This window comes from Myotis nattereri, assembly GCF_964212035.1.
Source record: "Myotis nattereri genome assembly, chromosome: 6".
Classification (NCBI taxonomy): Eukaryota; Metazoa; Chordata; class Mammalia; order Chiroptera; family Vespertilionidae; genus Myotis; species Myotis nattereri.
In genome coordinates, this window is record NC_138081.1 from 28,325,905 (window position 1) to 28,346,598 (window position 20,694).

Sequence of the window (20,694 nt, forward strand, 5' to 3'; positions counted from 1 at the left end):
ATAACAGTTTTCCAAGCTGTACACCTGGAATCATCCTCGTAGATATATCTATCTGTATATACATACGAGTGACAACAAAGCCAGCAGCGGGAGTGTAGCTGGAAGGAGAGCTTTAAAAGGCTGGGGAGAGGGAGCCAGAGTTCCTATGCAAACCAAAGTTTGGAGGAATCACAAAGCATGATTTAGGAGAAGCTGTGAATTAGAGGAAGACTGAGAGAGTGGTAAGTAAGGAAGGTGGATGGGGAGATGAGAAGTAAATAGACACACAGAGAGAGGTGCGTCATTTTAATGTTGAAGACTCTTCTCAGGCAGCCAGAATGCAGTTCTTTGTGAGGCCCCAGATTCCTGTTTTTCCTGCTCTTAACATTTCCATGGGAATCTGCCTCCAGTCCCAGTTTCTCTCTCTCTCTCCCCTCCCCTCTCTCTTAGTTTATTAAATTATGTAATGCCCCTTTCCTCCACACATGCTTTTGTGATTTAATCTTAATAAATCCCTTTTCATTGCAACCCAAAGGGTCCAAAACAGAATAACCTTGTCCAGAGCTTGTGGAATATTGGCTATTTCTGCAACTTTGTTACCTAGATAAGAGGACCCTGAAGTTCAGAATGGTGATTTCAAATAGCTCTTGGTTTTTATTCCTAAGATTAACCAATGATATATTCGTTATTGTGTCAGTCCCCTTCTTGCCTTCTGGAGTTAACTTTCTAAATATATCTTAATGTGCTGCATTGTTAGCCACTACTATTAACTGTGAGAATGACCACATTATAATACACGGAGGTATCAGTGTGTTAGAGATAACAGGGTATTCTTTAGAGAGTCTGGCAAAGTATAATTTCAACATATGTTATTTTAATGCTTCTACTCCTACCATAAAAGTTCCATTACAAATTCCTCACCTATGTGTAAAACAATTGCAAAGTGATTTGACCAAGGTTATAACGCATTTGTGCCATGAAAATAAGAAAGTGAAAGCAAGGAAGAAGTCCAGGGAGAGCAGACGCATGGGGATCTTACTGAATTAATGAATATCTAAGAATGAGCAGGAAAACTATACCTGCTTTACCACTAAAAATAATATTGGCTAATGCTTACTGCATGATAAGAAGTCCAGAGATGTCTATGTGAGAATAGGCACATAGGATGCTCTAAGTATGGAAGAGCCTAATGCAGTTTACACCAACATTGCCACCTGTAAGCAACTTGCATAGTCCTCCCCAGTAGCATTTGAGAGATCTTATAGCAGTTGGGCCTTCATATTTTGAAAGTTTCCCTGATGAGGAGGCATCTGATCCATCCCTCGGTCCCTCCCTGGCTGGCCAACCTCCCGTGTCCCTCCCTGGCCCTGGTCTGAGCACTGTGGATTAAACACTCGCTATCTCTATGCACTCTGGAATACCAAATGGAAATATGCAAAGGTGGTATTTTCTGTTTTTTTTCCAAATCTAGTTTGTGTCACTTATCAATGGTATTATAATTAAATATAGATGTCTAGCTGGATCAAATCTTAGACATTCAATTCTTCCTTTATTATCTAATGTGGAAAGCAATATGCTATTGTGAAAAAAAAAAACAAACAAAAAAGCTATGGGCTTTAAAGTCAGGTAGGCTTTGCTATGCTGGGCAACTTATGCTACTTACGCGGCTACACAATCTTCCTCAGCCTCAGCCTCCTCATGGATATAATAAACATCACACATCCTTCCCAGTCTTGTTGTGAGGATAACAAAAGGTAATGTCTATAAGCCACCCACTGGAATGCCAAGCAGGTGTTATATTCCAAACAAATGTCACCGTTCTTTCCCTAAAGAACAATCTACAGGTAAAAGGTATACAAAGAGAGTAGAAGTAAGCTGTTAGCATTTTAATTTTTCTATTAAAAGCATAGTAAAATGAACATTACCCACAGAATTGGCTATTAATGGCAAATGGGAATTGTTATTGTCATATATATATCACTTATGTGAATGGTCTGAATCCCCAAATAGGTTTATCATAGCATTTCTACCATCATGGAGGGGCTTTCATTAGTATTTGTGCATATTAACTTGACAACATCTGTATAAAACACATGGGAACAACTGTGTATCAGGTACTCATAGAGGTAGATGTTCATGGCATACTATGCTTTTTCTCTTGTGGGCTATTTCATTATTTCATTTTTAATATGTAATTTCTGATTTATTATAAAACAAAATAGTCCTCTTAGAAGCTTCACGTCATGTAGAGTTCAAATATAAAACCTCTGGTGCCTATAAAGCTACTTTGGATGTTTTCTTTCGTGTTCTAAATATAAAGAGACCTCATCAAACTAACTGTAGAAGACCTTGGTAATTATGGGAAGATAGTGAGCTAAATTAAGTTCCTTTCCCTTGTTTACCAACTCTAACACACCAGCAGATTTTAAGTAAAATACAGGCTGGGATCATCAGAAACTTAATGAGGCCTTGAGTTCACTGAGACTCAGGTAAGAAAACTGACTGGTGCAGGCCTTTATTGCCTGTGGGCTGAATGAGTACCTGAAAACCAGCATTGTTAAACCCCAGAGTGGCAATGGTAGCGTGGATATTTGGGAAAGAGTTTGACTTGCAAGGATCTATACTTCATCCAAGTGGAAAGTTACCGTAGACCCACTTGAGTATGGCTATTTTCTCGGACCAGCAAGAGGCTAAGAAGGACCAGAATGGGTGAGCCCTTAGTCTGGAAAGAAAAAAGGAGACTGAAGAACAGGAAGGCATTTTCAGGTTCTCAACAAGTTTTTGGTGCTCTGCTTAGCTCTACATTCTTGATCTATGTGGGGAAGACTGCTTTACTTTCTAACTTTAGAGGACTGGTGTCACTAAAGGTACATAAAAATACAGAACTAGCCTGGCCAGCGTGGCTCAGTGGTTGAGTGTCGACCTATGAACCAGGAGGAGGTCACAGTTTGATTTCTGGTCAGGGCTCATGACCAAATTGTGGTCTCAATCCCCAGTGTGGGGCATGCAGGAGGCAGCCAATCAATTATTCTCTCTCATGATTGATGTTTCTATCTCTCTCTCCCTCTCCTTCCTCTCTGAAATCAATAAAAATATTTTTTAAAAAAGAACTAAATTGAGATAAAAACAAAATAAAGGTGTGGGGGGGGGGAGAAGAAAGAAAAAAGAGAGTAAGAGCATCTGCCCAGGGAAATAAAACTGCTGGAGAAGAGAGAAATAAACCTGAATAGAAAAACATAAGAGATAACTAAGATACAGTTTTAGTACTTTCTGAAGAAACACACAAACAAAAAAGTAAGCACAATATCTACATAATTTGATCTAAGTAATTTAAGAGGATGGAATAGAACATCATCACCCTAAATACTGAATTTGTGGCTGTGACTTAGATGACCTTGCAGAAGGTATCTATCTCTAGAAAACATAAGCAAAATGATAAGAAGATGAAAATATTAGAAAAATACAATTGGAAAAAAAGATCTAAGAGACTTGCTATAAGTAATAGGAATTACACAAACAGAAAAAGGGAAAATATGGAGAAAAGAAAATATACAAATCACAAAGAGAGAATTCCCTCGAAATAAAGATCTAACGCCACCGATTGAAAGAGCTCACTGATTTTCAGGCTGGGCTCATGAGAAGAGAGCCACATCTGAGCAGATCCTGGTAAAATTCCTGAACCCGAAGGACAGGGAAAATATTCTCACAACCTCTCAGAGAGGAAGAACAAGTTTGGTAGACAGGACACGGCTCATCTGTAAGACTGGGAGCAGGAAGGTGGTAGAGCAGCATCAAGAGACTACTGAGAGAAAGGCCCGCATTGTGAGGACCCTAAGCTCCCTCGGCCTTCCGAAAGAAGGGAATCGAGTTATTTGAGGACTGGCCATGACTCTGCTAGTCCATCCTCCATATATCTCATCAGAAGAAGATACTGGAAATAAGACTCAAACTAACCAGATTATTACATGACCAGTTTTACAGCCCCCCTTTCTTTAATTCCATATCAACTCCTGCCCCATCTGCCAAGACTATTCACAAAGCTTTGGAAGCATCAGAAGCCAGAGGGTAGAGCAGGGGTCCGCAAAGTTTTTAAACAGGGAGGCCAGTGCACTGTCCCTCAGACCGTTGGAGGGCCGGACTATAGTTTAAAAAAAAAAAAAACTATGAAAAAATTCCTATGCACACTGCACATATCTTATTTTGAAGTAAAAAAAAACAAAACAAAACAAAACGGGAACAAATACAATATTTGTATTTGCATGTGGCCTGCGGGCCGTAGTTTGAGGACCCCTGAGGTAGAGAGTGGAAGGAGATAAACAAGGAGTCCATGCCTCCTTCTCTCCTGCTACTCCCCCCCGCTGTAAATTTGGAGAGGAGTAGAGCTTTGAATTGAATGGAATTTGAAATCGAATATACTGGAACTAAGTGGGCTTAAAACCTGAACTGCATAAATTAAGACTCTTCTTACAGGAGAACAAGTGGAAAACTCTGTGATTTGCTCAAGCTGTTGGTGATAGGAATGAAAGGATGACAGTGGTCACAGAAAAATATAAACTAATTCCTATGTGTACTGTATTTAGTACAGACAACCCAGTGAGCCTTTTCCACTTGTATTTTAAGGAAGTGGTGTATATGCATTCTTATATATACTATGTAGAGAGGCTGGGTGGAACAGACAGATAAAAACAAAACAAAACAAACAAAAAAACCCCACAAAGATTAGAGATCAGAAAGAAGATATAGTTCTTGGAGGAAGAGAGATATCCAAGTTCCCCGGACTTCTAGCTTGAATACTGTCTGGAAGAATCAATACACTGTCCATGGTAGCTTGCTGAAAGAAACTTCAGAGACATGAAATGAGATCAGTGAATCAGGCAGGGCAATTCAAAATAAGCTTACACTGTATCTTAATCAAAATTAGCTGATTAAAAGTAAGAACTAATTGCTAGAGCTGAAGTTGAAGATTTCACATTTCAGGAATATTTAATTTTTCAAAAGTAATGTTTTAAAATATGCTATTCTAAGATTTTCCTGTTGCATTAAAAACATTCAATATAAAATAGACTCTTTGTGGGACATCAACTGCCCCCAAGAAACTAATCAAAACTCTCTTCCCCCAAAACTCTCTTTCTTTATCACTCTCTGAATCATTGAATTACTGTAGAACAGGGGTGGGCAAACCCTGGCACGTGTGCCAAACATGGCAAGCCAGTAACTTTTGCTGGCAGGCGAAACCCTCTCTTATAATCTTCCATTTACATTTTTTTTCCTTAATATCAACTTTTTTATATTTCAGATAAATTCAGTGTAGGTGCATCTTAGATAAATAAATAATTTTACATAACAAGTTATCTTGAAGACCATAGACATGGATTGACGAGAGAGGGGAAGAGCAATTTCTATGCCTCTGCCTTACTCTCCCTGCCTTCCTAGATTCGACCAGTATTTTGGTTTCATCCACATATGCTTGTGAATCTTTGTTCAAAAAAGTGATGAATTTTGCTAAGTCTCATAATAGGAGTAGCCTGATGGATGAAAGTAGTAGCTCATGTATATCTCTGAAGGTCACAAAATATAAAAACCTGATGTAAAATCTCTGTCATCAGTGATGCAGCAGCAAAAGTCCCACTGATAACATCAAACGGAGTCATAAAGTTTTCTGTCAGACTATCAGTGTACATGTATACATTAAAAAATAAATGTATTTTTCATCATCATTTACTGTTTTTGTCGCTTGAATGAATGTTATTATTTCTTCAAGGTTCTTCACATACGTGCACCTTAAGAGATATCAAGTAAGAGTAACATGTTCTTAAAAAATTAGGGTTGGCACACAGAAGAATTTTGAGTCAGAGATTTTGCTGGTTTTGGCACCCACTCACAAAAAGGTTACCCACCCCTGCTGTAGACCCTTGTCTGGTTGGTGGTGGTCTTTGTCAGCAATTGATTTTTCCTGACTAGAAAATAACATTTTTGGTTTGATCAGTGTTGCTTGGTCTGTCATCACTATTGACCATATTATCCAGTTTGGTCTCCCATCCCAATTCTCTCCCAAATATCTCTGAATATACTTATCTGGCTCTTAAATTCTCCAAGGGCAGTGGCTGATGTAACACAAATGTCTAGAACCATGACTGACATATAATTTGATGCTTAGAAATATTTGTTGAATTGAATGTAAATAAGGTTTTCACCTTGCATTAATTACTACCATTTATTTTCTTTATTTATTTACTCAGTTAAAAATTACTTTACTGAACAATTCTGATTATTCAGCTACTTTTTTTGTCTTGATTTCTTTTTGTACCAAATTCTTCAATAACTATGAGTCTTTTTTAGTTGATTCCATTTGGCAAATATTAACAGGTCAGTGTTGACATGCTTATTATATTAAACTGCAGGATTAGTAATTAGTAAATGACTTGAATATTATATAAAATTTCTATATAATCCTCTAAGATTTCCTTACACTAAAAGCTGATAAAGTTAAGAGGTGAGATTCTCACCTTGTAGATTAAACCTGCATTCTTAGAAAGTGCAGATATTTAACAACATAGATAACTTTTTAGGAATGCTGCTAAGCCTTCATGCTAACAACATTTGGAATTACAAAAGCAGGTTGTTGTTTTTTTTAATTATAATGTCAATTAATGGTGAAGAAGTACCTCATCAAGATGAAATCCAAGTGCTGATAGGCAAACAATGCTGGCATATAAAACGCACTAAGAACTCATGAAAAGAGTGGCCTCAGAGAATTCACAACACTGGCATCAAATGAGACCAGTGATAATTAGTGAGAATTTATTTTTAAGATACAAAGCGGATGCCTGGTCCTAGATTCGTAAAGAGAATATTTGATTATCTGTACTGGTGAGGAGTCAGAAGATACGTGTATTAGGGTTTGTTTTATCTGTCTTTGCATTTCTTTCATCTGTCTTCCAGGTTATGTAAATCAATTAGCAATGCTAAAGTGGCCTTGGGTTTTAATCCTATATAATAAAAGGGTAATATGCAAATTGATCCTAACAGCAGAACGACTGGGAATGACTGGTCACTATGACACACACTGACCACCAGGGGGCAGATGCTCAATGCAGGAGCTGCCCCCTGGTGAGCAGTGCACTCCCACAAGGGGAGCTGTGCTCAGCCACAAGCCAGGCTGATGGCTGCCAGTACAGCGGTGGTGGTGGGAGCCTCTCCTGCCTTCTCAGCAGCGCTAAGGATGTCCGACTGCAGCTTAGGCCTGCTCCCTGCTGGCAAGTGGACATCCCCCAAGGGCTCCTGGGCTGACAGAGGGATGTCTGACTGCCAGCTTAGGCCCAATCCCCCAGGGAGCGGGCCTAAGCCAGCAGGTGGTCATCCCCCAAGGGGTCCCAGACTGGGAGAGGGCATAGGCTGGGCTGAGGGACCCCTCCGAGTGCACAAATTTTTGTGCACCGGGCCTCTAGTAATAATAATAATAATAAATTATATTATCATGTAATTAATTATATGATAATTATTAGTTCTGTTCTAAGAACTAACAAAATTTTATTTTTTTTCTAATTCAGAGGCTTTTGTTACTACTAGAAACCCAGTGCACGAAATTTGTGAACTCGGGGCAAGGGGAGTCCCTCAGCCTGGCCTGTGCCCTTTCGCAGCCCAGAAGCCCTTGGGGGATGTCCGACTGCAGGCTTAGTTGGCCTAAGCCAACAGTTGGACATCCTTAGCGCTGCCACGGAGGCTCCCGCCTCCACAACTGCACTCACCTGCCTGTGAGTTCGGCTTCTGGCTGAGTGGCACTCTCCCTGTGTGAGTGCACTGACCACCAGGGGTCAGCTCCTACATTGAGCATCTGCCCCCTGGTGGTCAGTGCACATCATAGCAACCAGTCATTCCGCTGTTCAGTCGATTTGCATATTTGCCTTTTATTATATAGAACTAGAGACCCAGTGCACAAAATTCGTGCACTGGGGAGTGGGGGTGCCTCAGCCCATCCTGCCCCCTCTCACAGACTGGGAGCCCTCAGTGGATGTCCCACCGACGGCTCAGGCCGGCTCAGCCTAAGCCATTGTCTGGCAGCAGAGGCTCGGAGCAGGCACCCCGTGTGTGTGTGTGTGTGTGTGTGTGTGTGTGTGTGTGTCCGCTGGTGGCTGCCCCCAGCCGTATCAGAGACTCAGAGCACTCGCCCCGTGTGTGTGTGTGTGTGTGTGTGTGTGTGTCCACTGGTGGATGCCCACAGCCACGCCACAGAGGCTCAGAGCAGGCACCCTGTGTGTGTGTGTGATGACTGGTGGCTTCCCCAGGCCCACCGTGGAGGCTTGGAGCAGGTGCCCCTCTGTGTTGATCTCTCAGGCTCCTGGAAACACCTGTGTGTTGTTCTCTCCCTTGAGCGGTGGCCAGGGCAGGTGGGAAGCTTGGCTTCCTCCATCACCAGGGGTAATCCAAGCCTCCAGCTCTGTGGCCTCTTGGCTTCTCTGCTGTAGCCGCAGTGAGGCTTGGCTTCTCCGCTACAGCCTCAGCAGAGAAACCAAGCCTCTTTAGTCTTCAGTCTTCAGTCTTCACTCTGGCCGGAGCCTTCAGTCTTCACTCCGTGCCTGCGTATGCAAATTAACCGCCATGTTTGTTGGGTTAATTTGCATACTCATCTGATTGGCTGGTGGGTTTAGCGGAGTGACACCAATTTGCATGTTTCTCTTTTATTAGTGTAGATTACAAGGTATCAGGCTTAAAAATGCTCAATATTAGATGATTATACATTTATCCAAATGTAATCCGAAAATAATCATAGTGTGTAGAAATGTAGTAGACATTTCAGAGCAAGCAATAATTACATAAATATATGTGGTTTGTGCTTAGTGCTATTACCTACCACACTATTAAAATTTGCTTAATTATGGGAAAGAAAAGGAAATTAATTGGTTTTGATAATAACAATCTGAGAAAACTCTTGACAACTGTTTTACAATAACCACAACAATAAAGGAACAATATGCAGGCCACAGATCCTGTTTTCCTCTCTGCACTGAACTTTATTTTGTTATTATTACTGATCATTCTCTTGCCTGTAGGATGTTGTTACTATACATGCTGAACTCCTGCCAGCAGCCAGCCAAAATGCATCTGCCCTTCTGCACCTTGCGGGTCTTGCCATTTACCAATGTTGCTTTTGCGGGCTGGTAGGTTTTCATTTAATAAACTGTTTCCCCTACATATTCACCAGCATAAAAGATTCTGACCAAATAGTCATTTCTTATCAAATTATAGTATAAATTTCAGAGATACATTCTTACATTTATAATCTTTCAAAACTTTGGAAAAATTTTTTCAGTGCATGAGAGTGTAGGTTTTTTCCCCACCTCCTAGACTCAAAATATCCTGCTTCTCTTTTCTAATTTCCTTATATCTGCTTACTTTTTTGTATGATTTCTACTAGCAATAAATGTCATTTTCCCATTTTGGAGCTAGGATTACAGTCTTTGAAGAACAGATGGCAAGAATATCCTCTTTTTGCTTTTATCATAAAGAGGAAAAGGGTTTTTACTTTTCCTCCATAGTCACATTTTTGGTAGGTTTTCTATATAGGTTTCCAATATCTCAAACTCAAAATGATACAATATACTCTAATGGCCCCATTTCAAGAATCATGGCTGTCACCAAGAAATACGTCCAATCTAATTCATGAAGAAAATAACAACCAGGTCTGATGCTTTTATTTTCTGTTGAATTTACTTAAAGCCTTATTATATGTAAAAGTGATGAGACTAACAAAAAGATACATATACACCACAAACACAGATATAAACTTTATACACACACACACACACACACACAGATATACTATATATATATATATGCACATATATGTGTAATTTGAATATATTCATATACATAATGTATTTACGTATTCATGCCATACTAGGTGTTACTATAGAAGGCCCAAAAAATAAGTCACATGGTATGTTTCCTTTCTGGCATTTAGAAGAAACTAAACACAGGGAGTTGTGAACGTCCCTTTGAACATACTATAGTATATGCCTTTTATTTAAATGATACAAACCTCCAAGGATGATCATTAGAGGCTTAACCCGGGGATGACAAATACTTGTCAAGTTCTGTTAACTCATGATATAGAGGACCTTCAGTGATTGTAAAATTTGCTCATACAATGTGGAGAGATATCAGAATGGTTATTTTTAAAAGCTCTTCATTCAATCATTTATTCACTCACAAAAATATTTATTAAGTGCTTCTTATGTCCCTGGCATGGTTCAAAATGGGGGAATAAAGTGGTGAAACTAGATAACTTGCCCTCATGACATGTATATTAAACCAACAATTAACAAACGAGTTAAATATATATATATACATACATATATATATATATATGTATATACATATATATATGTGTGTGTGTGTATATATATATATGTGTGTGTGTGTGTATATATATATATATATATATATATATATATATATATATATATTAAAGATAATCTGAAGGTGATAAGAGCTCTGAGGAAATACATAGTGAAGAGGGCTAGGGCATAATGAGACAATGAATGGCAATGTGAAATCAGACAGCGGTGATATTGTGAACCAGAATAGAATTGTACACACATAATAGAATTGTGTGGTCAGGGAAGGATTTCCTGCAGAGCTAACAGCAGAGCCAAGACCTGAATGACAAGGAGATAGCCCTGCCAGTACACTGGAGAAGAATCTTCACAACAGGCCCTTATGAGGAGGGAGCCTGGAGGGTGGCATGAAAGGAAGGCTGCAAGTCTGGAGACCAGGAAGTGAGCAGTTGGATAGGCAGAGGTAAAATCCCAGAGATAGACAGGAACAAGTCAACCTGGTCAATGTAAGGTCTTCAGCCTTCATCTGAGTCTGTATCTATAGAGAGCACCTTGATTGTGGGGTATATTCCCCAAACCTGGCCCAGAGAGCTATTTCCTTCCTCCATGGGACCCTGGCCGCCATTGCTTCAGTCAGACAATCAAACAAACACTGATTTGCCAGATATGATGCTGAATGATGGAAATCCAAGAGAGGCACTGCTATCCCTGCCTATATATGTATGTATATATATATATATGTGTGTGTGTGTGTATATATATATTTTTTTTTTCAGTGGCGAAGACATAATGAAATGATCACAAGCATCACGAGGCCTACGAAGAAAAATGTATTATTGATATTTATAATAAAATAGGGTTAATGTAGCCTACAGCCTAGGTCCAAGATATATGTAGCAATAAAATAGTATTCCATCTTATATATTTCACCCCAAAAGTCATTCTTAGATTATCTACTGTAAAAGTAAAATAGATTAAAAAACACCCATTTACATAGTACTTCATAATTGTCTACGTCTTTCATATGCAGTACCCCATGTAAGAGTCACAATAGCTGTCACAGAGGTCAGTCAATTATAATTATCTTCTCTTCAAAGATGAATAAGCTGAAGCTCTTGGAACTTAAATGCCTTGTCCACAGTCATGAAATGAATTAGTAATGTCGGCAGTCCTAGCATTTTTCTACATATTCAATATCACAAGAAGTTTGGTCTGAGGTAAACATAGTAAAAATGTTTACACAACAGTACTAGGCATTTTGTTCAGAGGAAAAAGGAAGATAGAACATACATAGCATCCTCATTCTTAAGAAACATAGGATCTACTTAGGGAGGGGTTCAGATGAGCACCAGATACTAACTTGTGCAGAAATTCAGCATGCATGTAATGTCAGGGAATAATCATGAGTGGTACGGCATTATTCAGAACCTTGTCCTGAGAGATGTTTTTAAACTGGGCATATAAATTAATTAATTATGTTGTTAGATTTTGAGACTTTTACCTTCTGAAATAGTTATTTTTTTATTTTCCCATTCTTAAAATCACTGTCAATCAATGAATCTTATGCATCATTTCCTCCGAGTTTATCGATCAGTTTAGAAACCTACTGTGTTCTTTGTTACACAGATTAATTTTAGATTCTCTCACTCCCCCTCCCCTTCCCCATCCCCCTCCCCCTCCCCCTCCCCTTCCCTCTTTCCCTCTCCCTCTCCCTCCCCCTCTCTCTCTCCCTCTCCCTCTCCCTCTCTCAAAGACTTCTGCCTAGGTACTCCAGAAAACATTCCTCAGCATTCTCTTGTTTGTCTTATTCCCAGCTCTAAGCCTGATGCCAAGATTTCTGTTTGAATGACCTCTTCCTAGGATGCTAAACTGTCAACCTTTAGAAAAGCTTCATCATTTAATCTTCCTCAATTTTTTTGAAAATCAATGCAGAATTCTATTCAATATGCAACCATGAATTTACTGCCTTACTAACCAAATATTCTCTACTGCTCTCACTTAGTGCAATGCATTTATTTTTCCAAATTTTGCTTCATGTCAACAAATGTCTGTTTCTATTAACACTGATTATTTTACATTACATTTATAATGAGCCAGCACTTGTCATACCATCACATAAAAATGCATTTGATGTTTTCAAATAACATCACTGTCTTGTTACAAGTATGGAATGTGTAATCTTTTTGTTCCCACTACAAATGCAAATGCTTTAATAATTAAAAATTTCCAATAATACATGTCAATTACCAATTTATTAAGACACAAAAGAAAAGTATACAACTTCAGTTACGTTTTTGTGTTTATGTGTTCACTGTCTTACTCTATGGCTATGTACTGATGCACAGCTGGTAATGTACTGAAGACAAATACTGAAGTCGAACCATCATGAGGTAGCAGCCTGCCAGGTCCTGTGCCAAGTGTTTTGGATATTCTATAGTTCATATCAACTCTATGAATAATTAGTTTGCAATATGCATTTCCTTCTAAAAAGTCAGTGAAGCTCAAAGGCACATTTTTAAAAATAGAAACCGCTGAGAAACTTCTTTGTAAAAAATGAAAAACACTTACGGGAACCAGGAATTTTTTAATCTCTTCCAATGCATGACTCATACGTGAATAAGCTTCCCCAGGTGGAGCAAACACTTCAATTAACACGTGAAGTTCATCACTCAAGTGGGCATATTTGGCTTCCCCACTCTTCCTTAGCTCTTCTTCCTGTGAAATAAGTTATTTTTAGAAATACAAATCCACTCATTTTGCATTGATTTAACATTCATTGAGACTGACAAAAGGATATAATCTAAGCAAATTTTCCATAAGTAGAAACCCTTTGAGAAATAAAAATCAGGTACAAGCCATTTAAAGATTTTTAAAATCATTTTTGAGTGAATGATTAAAAAAAAAAGCTGGCATACTTATCATCTACAACAGATTTTAATCAGCTAAATGAAAATGTTAAATCCCTGAGAAGACTTAGCAGAACTGCCATTAACTCTTCAGTGTGCACCACCTCATTTTGGAAAAAAAATGATTGTTTTTATATTTGATAAGTAAGATTTTGCAAATAATAAACCAAAGATCGTCCCTATTCTTTAAGAGAACGAGAACTTTTTAGTAACCTTTAAGTGGTGAAAGGTTGTTTGCTATTAAAGTATGCAAAACCAACGGTTATCTCCCCAACAAATTCCACTAACCCAGATTATCATTGAGCTTCACACCCACATCCTCTGTAAAATGTGTTGCCTCATTTTGGTCAACAGGAGAACGTTAAAGAGATGATGGATAAGTATTAGGTTGGCATTGATTATGCATGAGCTACATATCCTCAGCTGAACTAACAATGCATTCCTATTGGAGCAGATTTTTCACAGTCCTGTACCCAAGTGATTAGTGAAGCCTGATTGGCTCTTCAATCCAGGTGAAGAGCCAATCAGCCTCTGATCCATATACTTTGCTAGTGTGTGCTATGTATTTTACACATGTCATCTCTAATATCACAATAATTTTGTACATTACTCACAGATTTCAGATTAGGAAACTCAGTTTAAAAGACTTAGTAGCTTCAGCAAAGTTAGGATTCAAACCCAGCTCATTTTTCAATCAGAGTTGCATTTTTCTTTTAGGAATTCAAAGAAGCAAAATTTGGTTAAATAATTAACATAATTAACATGTTTCTTGACACCCCTCCCCAATTATCTAGCAGTTGTTTCATTAAATTTCAAAGGATAAAAAAGCATTTTTTAGTTTTATATGGAAATTAATTTGAAAAAATGACCCAAGTAGACCTAAGCCAGATAAACAAAAGCAAATTTGCTATTGATTTTAGATAAGTTAACTATAGGGCCCAGGTTAATGTGTTTATCTGACTAGAGAAGCCCATCATGTCAACACATGGAAAGTCCATGACAGAGATGGGTAAAAAAGGCAGCCTCCTTTCCTGCTCATTTATCATCTACAGTACTCAGACCTAGGGAATATCAACATCTTTCAGCCTGGTAATCCACACTCCACTCTGCTAGCAAACCTCAATTTCTAACTAGGACTTTTTTTTTTTTTTTTAATATATTTTATTGATTTTCCACAGAGAGGAAGGGAGAGAGATAGAGAGCCAGAAACATTGATGAGAGAGAAACATCGATCAGCTGCCTCCTGCACATCTCCCACTGGGGATATGCCCGCAACCCAGGGACATGCCCCTGACCGGAATCGAACCTGGGACCCTTCAGTCCACAGGCCGACGCTCTATCCACTGAGCCAAACCGGCCTTGGCTAGGACTTTTTATTTAAAAGAGTTTTTCTTGGTTCCAAATTCTCAGTTGGGGAAGAAAAGCGGGGCTTGACTAAAGTAGTATGCACCCTTGGATATTGTTGTGCCCAGATTTCAAGGTCCCAAAAAGCCCACCAGGGAGCCAGCGAGTCTGATGCAAAAGCAAAGAGTCCTTCATTTCGAACTAGTTCGGCTCCCTGACCACACTCACTGATGCAACAATGGTAAGCCCAGTGGCCGAGAGAGAGAGAGGCCTGATGGGATTGTGGGTTTTATAGTAAGGGCAGGGGAGGGGACTGTGGGCCCTGCTGATTGGCCAGGCGCGAGTCGGTCTTGTTACACAGGATGTGGTCATATTGATGGCATGCACTTCCCTTGATTATCATTGGTTAGTCCAGAGAAATCCTGGGCGTGGCCAGCAGAGGCCTGGGCCTCCGGGAAGAAGCCCCCGCCGAGCACATGGCTCTGCCCAAAAATGGAGGACGCAGGGCAAGATGGAGGGCACAGTCCTCGCCCCCGCAAGGGCGAGTTGAGCCCGGGCTCCAGGGGCCAGGCCGGTTGCCGGGGGTCTAGCAGATCGACCAGTTCCAGCCCAGACAGGAAGTCCACATCCTCCGTCTCATCCCCGGGGGCACTGGCGATCGCCTCCTCCTCCATCTCCTCGGGCAAGGGCACACGCCCCGCTCCGCCGCTGCCGCTGCCGCCGTTGCTGCTGCTGCGTGGGTCCGGTCCGGGGGCGGCGGGCGGGTGGCCTGCGCGGGGCTCTCGCCGTGGGCTGGGGAGTCGGTGCCCGAGGCCGCCAGCAGCGTGGTCAGGCTGTGCCTCATGGGGCCCAGCGGCCGGCCCACGTAGGCCCCAGGATGACTCGCCCTTTCAGGTATAGGAAACATTTCCTTCCTCTTTGGGTTCCACTGGGAGGCAAGCTGCTTCTTATCTCAGGTGTCAGCTTATTTACACATAATTGCTGGGATAGTTAAACCAGGGGTTGCCTGATTGTGATCCTTTCTCAATACTTCCTAAGCTGATTTCTGTTGTGCCCAGATTTCAAGATTCCCAAGAACCCACAGGGAGCCAGTGAGTCTGATGCAAAAGCAAAGAGTCATTTATTTCAAACCTAGGTTTGGCTCCCCTCCCCCCCCCCCTTACTGGCACAGCAGCAGGTGGCAGAGAGAGGGAACTCTGTGTGGAGCGAGGTTTTATAGGGGGTTGGGGTAAGGGGAGGAGAAAGGACTGTGGGCCCTGCCGATTGTCCAGGCACAAGTCCGTGTCTTGTTATACAGGATGTGGCCATATCTATGGCAACTTCCCTTGATTGTCATTAGTTAGTTTAAAGAAGTCCTGGGTGTGGCTAGCAGAGGCTTGGCTTCCAGGAAGAAGCCTTGCTGAGCACATGGCCAAGGTAAGATGGAGGGCATAGCCCTTACCCTGGGGTAAGGTGGAGGGCGTAGCCCTTACCCTGGGGCAAGGTGGAGGGTGTAGTCCTCACCTTTTCAATTTCCAGCTGGTTATTAAGGGTTCCTCACTAGCCAAGTTTTATAAGGCCTATGTACTGTGAGGTGTGGCATAAGAATCATAACACTGATTTCTTTACCTCAACAAAAAAGGGCATTAAAGGCCAGCCAGTGTGGTTCATTGGTTGAACATCAACCTATGAACCAAGAGATCAGGATTCAATTCCCAGTCAGGGCACATGCCTGGGTTTCCCGCTCAATCCCCAGTAGGGGGAGTGCAGGAGGCAGCTATCAATGATTCTCTCTCATTATTGACATTTCTATCTCTCTCTCCCTCTCCCTTCCTCTCTCTAAAATAAATAAAAACACACTTTAAAAAAATTACTGGTTACTAAATATAAGAGATTCTAAACCAAGTCATTAGAAAATATCAAATCCAGTTTTATATATCCCCAACCAATCCCCATGTTACGCCCTAAGGTAAAAATATAAGTAAAATACATCAGTTTTTATTAGTTATTTGACAGAGACTAACATGGCACTAAAAGGGTGTATAACTGGAACTGCATTCTTGCATTTAATTGGTAAGAAATTAAAAGGAAACTTTTCCATCAGAAATATTATTTGTATGTTACCTTCTACAACAGACATATTCCTGACGTGTAAATAATTTGACAATTAGAAATTTTTGCTCTTAATTCAAAATAGCATGTTTATTGAAGAAAACCTGAAAAAAAAATCCTCAAAAGTACAAATGTTTTTTGTTTTTTTATAAAATCAACAGCCACACAATTCAAGATACACTTTTATCACTTTCAGGGTATTTTTTTCAAGTCTCTTTTTACTATAATAGTCATGAAATAGAAGTCATAATTTTGGTATTGCTTTTTAGGTCAAAGTTACAAAGTACTTTCCATGGATTATCTAATTCTCTCTGCATGACTACACTTTCTGTTAGATAATGTTATTTCCCTCCTTTTGCTAATGAGGAGACTGTGGCACAGAGAGAGAAACTTACCAAGAGTTACACAGAGTATGCATCATCGAGTTGCATTACCATCCAGGTAATTTGATATCCAGAGGTCAAACTGTTAATCACTAGAGGTGTGTTGCTGGTACAGGTACACAAGTGCAAGTAAATTTTTTATACATTCATATTTCCCCGGGGGTAGCTCTAGTTTCTGGAAGAACTCGGCCAGTGATCTCTCAGCAATTTCCTGGTATCCTGGCCCTATAGTTCTGTGCTCTTCGGGCACCTACAGTAGATTACAGATTTTTACACAAAAGGCACATCTGCCAGTGGGGTGTGAAACTACTATTTTCAGCATTCTGACTAATTTCCTTTTTGAAGGGCTTACCTAAAAATGTGTGTGCTCTCACATCACATTGTTTATTTCTAACTCTCTGTTTGCAACCATCGGTTCCAAAGAAGGCCTTCATACAAAGTTTTTTTTTTTGAAGGGTGAGTTCAGATTAGTTTGCATAATTTCTCATGAATAATTCATGTTGTATTCCTAAAACAAATGGGCTTCATGAAGGGTCTTCTCTATTTCCTTGAATACTGGTGGCAGGATTGTTTAGGACCATCCACACCCTGATTCTATTTTGGGGGGCAGGGACTCAAGTCAGCTCACAAATGGGTATTCTACCTTAGCTCAGACAATTTAAGACAAATTCCCAACCAGAACACAGAATCAGATGTGCTCTGGCACTGAGTCCAGCCATTTGGTCTCTGGATTTGCCAAATGCCAATTGTAATGCAAAACTCAAAATTTCTTAAAATACCCTAAAAGACCCATTCTCAAAATCACTTATGGGTAACATAGATTTCAAGGAAACTATCACAGGGCACAAAGCAAAGAGGTCATATTGATAATATCATTAGGGACAACTAAAAAAAAAAAAATTGTATTCTCTTGTCCCAAGCCCTTCCTGCTTCATTACACAATTTTAATTTTTTTCTCTTCTATCTCTAATGCTCATATTACTCTCTCTTCCTGTCTGAAATTTCCTAGGGAATTGAAAATTATTTTCACCTCTATTAAACAGAGTAATTTAGTTATTGAATGCTAATTCCCAAGCTCACATGTCCAGGTCATTATGGAGCTCAATGAAATAAGGGGAACACCAGTAAGTGACACATTAGAAGTCACAGTATGGAAATGTACACGCAAGTGCACACACATACTCACACTCATACACACACACTAAAGCACTTTTTACAGTGTGATTTTAGAAAAAGTAAATGTTTTTATTTTGTCAAATTAAGAAAGATAGTCATGTGCTTTGGGCATTTTTTTAAGAATATGTTATAAGTTGTTCATAATATGATATAGACCATATATTCCTCCTTTGTGTTTTCCAGATTTTGGTATTCTTCCAGAATTTCCTGAAAGGAATCACATCACCAACACTGTCAGTAGGGAGAACACCTGAATAACTGAGTTGATACCTTATTCATCATTTTTAAACACCTATGTGTTTATATATATATGAACAGAGAAGGTTATGTACTAGAGAGGTAGTTTTCAAGTGGTGATATATGGGGCCAGGAGGGTTACAGAAAGGCGCCTTATGGACTATGTTAGAGCAAAATGAGGATTCTCCCGCATCCCATTCAACCATATCAGCTCAACTTACACCTGTTTATGCATAAAATGTCAGGTAAGGGAATACTGTTCCACAAGATCAGCAAACTAAAAACAACAGACAATGGTAGACATGATAATGTCAAAGGTTCTCATAGCTTTAAAAAATCATGACTCACTATGTGACTTTTCTTCAGAGACATCCTTATCCTGCAAAGTAGACTTTACTATTAGAAAATCCACTTTCCAAACAGTGTTCTAAGATATATCACTGAGAAAAATCAAAACTCTAAATGGCAACTATTCAGGTCAATCTTTGAACATCTAGAATGAGGCTGCTATTGCATATTTTATACACATTATACCATGTAATCTTCATGGGACCCTAAGGTGTAGTGGAAGTAAAAAAAAAAGATTTTGAGGTCAGAGAGATCTATATTTAAGTTAACAGCACTGATATTTATTACCAATAGTATTTGGAAAAAGTTACTAAAATTTTTGAGATTCAGGTTCTTAATCTACATGATAAGGAAACTCTAGATTTCTCGGACAAGGATAACAGAAGGTAATATGTATAGATCACAAGTATGGTGCCCGGTGCAGTATAAACTCTCGAAGAAATGAAAGGTTTTCTCTCAGAGGAGCTAAGTGACTTGGTTGCAGTGATTCAGGAAGTGAGAGAATGGCATTTGGTCTGCCTGACTGACTTCGAAGCCATACTGTTGGTTATGAAAATTAAATTCCCTTGAAATAGTATAATTACAAAACTTTCTAATTAAGTATTTCTTCAAAGAGTTGTAACAAAGTGAATCAGTTTGATGATGCTGGTTTACTTATTACTGAGTTAATTTAAATGTAAAACTTTAAGAGAATGTACATTTAAAACTACTGTAAGCTAAAGAGCTCACACATGTTTTGGGAAGATAAGGAAAAACTAACATCATTGCATATGCTTTCTTGAATTTTAACTTTTAAATTTATTATTAACTTATAGTCTATAGTATGTCACATGGACCATATAATATTGCAAGGTCACATATGATGGCAGTTTTAACATCCCAGGTTCCGTTCATGATGGCCAGGGTTAAAATCCCAGCTCTCCCACTTAATACTGTGAAAACTAGAGCAACTAACCTCTCAATTTTGGGCTTTTAATTCCTCACTTGTAAAATAATGACAGTACTAGTAAGAGTAACATAGTAAGCACTATGATCATTGCTAAATATTTAAAATTGGAATCTATATATAAAATTATATATGAGCTGAAAGAGTTAATGTATTCAAATATCTCAATTATTCTCCCAGGAGTAGCTCTTCCAGTGACAGGAATACATTAATTTTTTTTTTAAAAGAAGTTGAAAACACATGATATAAAGTACATGCAAGTTTTATACTTTAGTTTTTACTTTAGCAATTATTACTGTCATATTTTATCCTGAGAGTTATAATTTACTAGAGTGCTTTTTGAAGGCTTTTTCTCCTCAACACCCCAGGGAATATTCCTTTAACATAAATCCTCTTCAGAAATAAATAAGTCTATTGTCTGCACAGCTTTCTCCATCAAGAAATTGAAATAAACACACATTTATTATTTATACCATGGCCTGTTTGGGATTTGTCTGAATCACTAACTGAAAAGCATTTTTAAATACATATATGTGAAAATTCTTTTATGTAAAAATTAGTTGTCAAAATTTATGCACACAAAAGGTTTTTGTACAAATGGATATACATACATACATGATAGAGAAGCAATGGCTTAATTCCAAAGAGCACCTCAGGTTCTTGTGGCCTTCACTTACAAATCCCTGCTCTCTGTTTTTGTTTTTTTAAATATATTTTTATTGATTTTAGAGAGGAAAGAAGAGGAAGAGAGAGATAGAAACATCAATGATGAGAGAATCATTGATCAGCTGCCTCCTGCATGTGCCCTAATGGGGATGGAGCCTGAAACCCGGGCATATGCCCTGACCAGCAACTGAACTGTGACCTCCTGGTTCATAGAGCGACACTCAACCTCTGAGCCACCCAGCTGGGCCCTGCTCTCTTGAATTGAAGATGGCAATAACTTT

At 39.3% G+C, this 20,694-nt stretch overlaps 1 protein-coding gene across 10 annotated transcripts in view; it reads right to left on the reverse strand.

The window, feature by feature from the left end:
- The window catches only part of KHDRBS2 (KH RNA binding domain containing, signal transduction associated 2), a 551,961-nt gene that overhangs the window by 298,920 nt on the left and 232,347 nt on the right, over positions 1 to 20,694 (reverse strand). For all 10 annotated transcript variants that reach the window (XR_013996149.1, XR_013996150.1, XR_013996151.1 and 7 more), the window contains exon 4: positions 12,885 to 13,031. Coding sequence is in view for 4 of the 10 variants with exons in the window: in XM_081094152.1 (XP_080950278.1) it covers positions 12,885 to 13,031 (147 nt within the window). In the remaining 6 variants the exon portion in view is untranslated. The remainder of the gene's footprint in view (positions 1 to 12,884; positions 13,032 to 20,694) is intronic.